This window comes from Neolamprologus multifasciatus, chromosome 13 (genome assembly GCF_963576455.1).
Source record: "Neolamprologus multifasciatus chromosome 13, fNeoMul1.2, whole genome shotgun sequence".
In the NCBI taxonomy this organism is placed as follows: domain Eukaryota; kingdom Metazoa; phylum Chordata; class Actinopteri; order Cichliformes; family Cichlidae; genus Neolamprologus; species Neolamprologus multifasciatus.
In genome coordinates, this window is record NC_140451.1 from 2,335,967 (window position 1) to 2,339,694 (window position 3,728).

A 3,728-nucleotide genomic window follows, 5' to 3' on the forward strand; every position below is an offset into this window, starting at 1 on the left:
ATCATTTTCTCCAGTGTGGACGTTACACATGCTAATTTTTAAAATCGTTTTTATTATTTTGCTAGCTAGCAAACTCGCGGGATAAATGATTGAAATGCACTCAGTGTGATGCAATACGGTGCCGCTATTCTAACAGTTACGGTGTGTTCACACCGAACGCGATGGACGCGAATAGAGCGTCAGGTTTACATGTAAAGTCAATGGAAAAGCGCGATGACGCGCGATTGCGGGTCCCGCGAAAATTCGGAAGCAGATTTGCGTCGCGAAAACGCCAAAACTCGTGAAACGCGCGTCAGTGTAGCGCGTCTGGCGCGTTTGACTCGCGAATAAAACCACGCGCGTGAGTTTTTGTGTTGCATTTTGTGCATACGCGCGTTTCGCGTCTACCGCTCGAGTTGGAAAAATCTGAACTCCAGCGTCAAATCGCGCCGCGACAACCAATCAGGAGCCTGGTGACGTGGCTCTGACCTAGGTCAAAGGGGCAGATCCAGCCAAAGCCCTTCATTCTTCATTCAGTATGGAGGAAAAGCTAATCAGTGCCGTGGCTAATCACCCGGGAGCTGTACGATGCTAGCTACTACTTTTACCGAGACAGGAATAAAAAGGACCTAGCTTGGAGACACATAAGTGAGGAGATCGGGCAACCTGGTAAGTTCATTCCTTCTTTTTAATTTTCAGACTGACCCGATGAACCCGCGCAAAAGCTAGCAAGCCCGCCTACTGTCCCGCTATTTTCCCACTGATGTACAAATACCTTTCCGCTAACAAGATAATGCGTTTATTCAGAGGACATCTGCAGGAGAAAGTGGAAGAGCCTCAGGGACACATATAATGAGGAGAAGAAGGCAGAGAAGGAGAAGAGGAGTGGGTCTGCAGCAGGATCGGGGAGAAGATGGAAGTTCTTCGCGGTCATGGGGTTTCTGGACCCCTTCCTCACCCCGCGGGAGACTAGCGGCAATATGGTGCGGACCGTGGAGAACTTCTCCCCCGAGGACCAGGGACAGCCCGAAGAGGCAGCAGGGGAGTGTCAGTCAGAAGGTATGTTTACATTGAGTTAATGTAGGCAGTTAATTTATGCGTGTTGTCATACAGGAACATATTTTGTTTATTAATAAACAGTATACAGTAGTCCCGCTGTTCATCCGTCACTGCCTCGCCTTTTCGCTGATTTTTTTTATTGCACCGTACAGCTTTCAACTATGCGCATTGCATTCTGCAGCCCAAATGACAAATCTCCTCCATGTCGTGTCTCCTGCGCTTGCCAAACTTATCATGTTTGGTTTTGATAACCATCACGTCCAATAGAAAAAAACAGCACAAAAACACTCATAACTATGACCCTCATTCGGAAATAGACACCTGCACCGGGAGCAAAAAAGGCGCACAAAAGTGGCGCCGCAGACGGAGAAAAAGCGCGGCATAATACTTTTACGTTTTAAAATCGACAAAGGTTTGCACTTTGAGAATCAACTTGTGAGAACTGTGACTACTGTTCATGTGCTGCAATAAATGAGAGACCACTGTATATAATAATAAGTATATAAGTATATAATAATATAATATTCTCTATGACTATTGTCTTCAACCTGTTAACATCTAATATTGTCTTCATAGAGTCAAGTAATCATGCAGCAGAGTCCTCAGCTGTCTCTTCTCCTGGCTCTCCAGTCCCTGGTCCCTCCACTCCTGCTGCTGCACCCACAGGTATGAACATCAAGCACTGACAGCTTTTTACTTGCTTGAATTCCCTTGTGATCACCTTTACTAAATATCTACAACCAATCAGTTTATATCCTGGTTTTTTTTTTTCAATTTTGAAAATGAAAATCTAGTAGCAGCCTTCTCATTACTTTGTGTTGTTTTGTGCTGTGTTTTACAGGCCCACAGAGGAGGACAGCTCGAAGGCGGGCGAGGGACGGGTCCCAGGACGGTCCATCGGCGGTGGAGCTGGCCATCCTGGAGTCCCTAAAGAGGCCACGCCCGTCTCCAACTGAACATTTCCTCCTCGGCCTTGTTCCTGCTCTGGAGAGCATGCCGCCTCAGACACGAGAATTCGTGAAATTTCAAATTTATAAATTAGTTTTTCAAAACAGCACAGCTGTGTTAAATTTGGAAACATTGGACCCTAATGATCAGTAGTTTTCTGATGAGGCAGCAGCTCTCCAGGGCAGAAACAACGTTCTTATTTTTCTCCTCCTTCTCCCTGAGGCTCTTCCACTCCAAGCTGGGTCCTTTTTATTCCTGTCTCTCTGTAAATAGTTACATTTCATATATTTATGATAAATGTTTTTGTTAATGAATTTATATTTTTTCAAATAAACATTTATAATGACAAAATGTCTCTGTTCTACTACACAGCAAATATTGGCACCCGACTTGACACAAGTAGAATTTATTTCATATTATACTAATGACAAAACATACTAATACAGTGGGATGCAAAAGTTTGGGCAACATTGTGAAAAGTAATTATTTTCTTGTACAAATCACTGGTTGTCACAATAAAAATAGTCAGTTAAATATATCATATAGGAGACACACACAGTGATATTTGAGAAGTGAAATGCAGTTTACAGAAAGTGTGCAATAAGTGTTTAAATCAAGCAGGTGCATAAATTGGCGACACAAAAAAAGAGAAATGAAATAAATATTTAGTGTATATGAATGTGTGTGTCTCCTATATGATATATTTAACTGACATTTTTCATTGTAACAGTGATTCATACAGGAAAATAATGACTATTAATAAGGTTGCCCAAACTTTTGCACCACACTGTATATAGGAACATAGTGAAGACAAGTTACTTAAGAGAGTAAAAAGAGGTTAGTTTATTTTGGAGTAGAGCTCCATTTATTAAGAAAAAATTAAAAGGACAGGAACACTCTTTAGAGGTTTGTGGGTGGCTCTTAAAAGAGCCGTTGTGGGGAAGTCACTCGGACTTCAAACAGGCTACTCCTTTGGTTGCCAAGACACAGCTCCCTCCGCTGAGAAGTGAGCCATGAATTTCTCCCTCACCAGGACAGCCTCTCTGGAGGAGTTGTTTGCTGGCAAGGAACCTGGACAAAATTGTTTAAAATGAGTATTATGTGTACTGCAGTTACAAAATACATTATTGAAATTACAAAATTACAAATTGCAAAACATAAATCTTACATAAAACCTTTTGTAATTATAAGGATAATTACATGATATATATTAGATATAATCTAAAACAGTCTGCGGTGATTATATACAAATATTCAACTATCCCAGAATTAAACCAGGTCTAAATAAAAAGGAGTGAGTATCACTACAAAGGTTAACTCAGTGGTCCTAATGCTACAGTTTGATATCAGCAAACACCGAGCGCATACATTGATATGACACCACAGCCATGCTATCATTGCAAACACTGATAACAGCATAAATCGAATTAAATCGGGACTTGATGAGACCTTCTGAGTATCACTAGAAATATTATAAACAGTCGTCTCCGTACCACAGTTTGCTTTCAGTAAAAACCGAGCATTCACTGTTAGCATAGCACATCCACGTTAGCAGTGTATAAATGGATAGTTTAGCATATATTAGCACAGGTATCAATAAAGGACTACCGTATTAAATACTTTTACTAACCTCAGGCAGATGGACAGGCGCTCTGCAGGTGGGATTGAGCGCCTGTAGTTGGTGTCTAGGCGGGCGATTCTGGGACCGACCCGGGAAAGCAGGTCCTCAAACTGGCCGAGTG

General features: G+C 42.0%; 1 protein-coding gene across 1 annotated transcript; it reads left to right on the forward strand.

The window, feature by feature from the left end:
* The first annotated feature begins 562 nt into the window (after positions 1-562).
* LOC146504787 (uncharacterized) lies at positions 563-2,274 on the forward strand. Its single transcript, XM_085182997.1, has 4 exons — positions 563-648; positions 787-1,038; positions 1,615-1,704; positions 1,880-2,274. The coding sequence occupies exons 2-4, from the start codon at positions 912-914 to the stop codon at positions 2,137-2,139; spliced, it is 477 nt and encodes a 158-aa protein (XP_085039123.1). The 5' UTR covers positions 563-648; positions 787-911; the 3' UTR covers positions 2,140-2,274.
* Positions 2,275-3,728: the final 1,454 nt, after the last annotated feature.

What these genes read in the sequence shown, in the direction of transcription:
- LOC146504787 (XM_085182997.1), top strand. Translation starts at nt 912, where the DNA reads ATGGGGTTTCTGGACCCCTTCCTCACCCCGCGGGAGACTAGCGGCAAT. An exon ending in AGGGGAGTGTCAGTCAGAAG is followed by an intron (nt 1,039 to 1,614) that starts GTATGTTTACAT and finishes TTGTCTTCATAG; the next exon opens with AGTCAAGTAATCATGCAGCA. An exon ending in TCCTGCTGCTGCACCCACAG is followed by an intron (nt 1,705 to 1,879) that starts GTATGAACATCA and finishes TGTGTTTTACAG; the next exon opens with GCCCACAGAGGAGGACAGCT.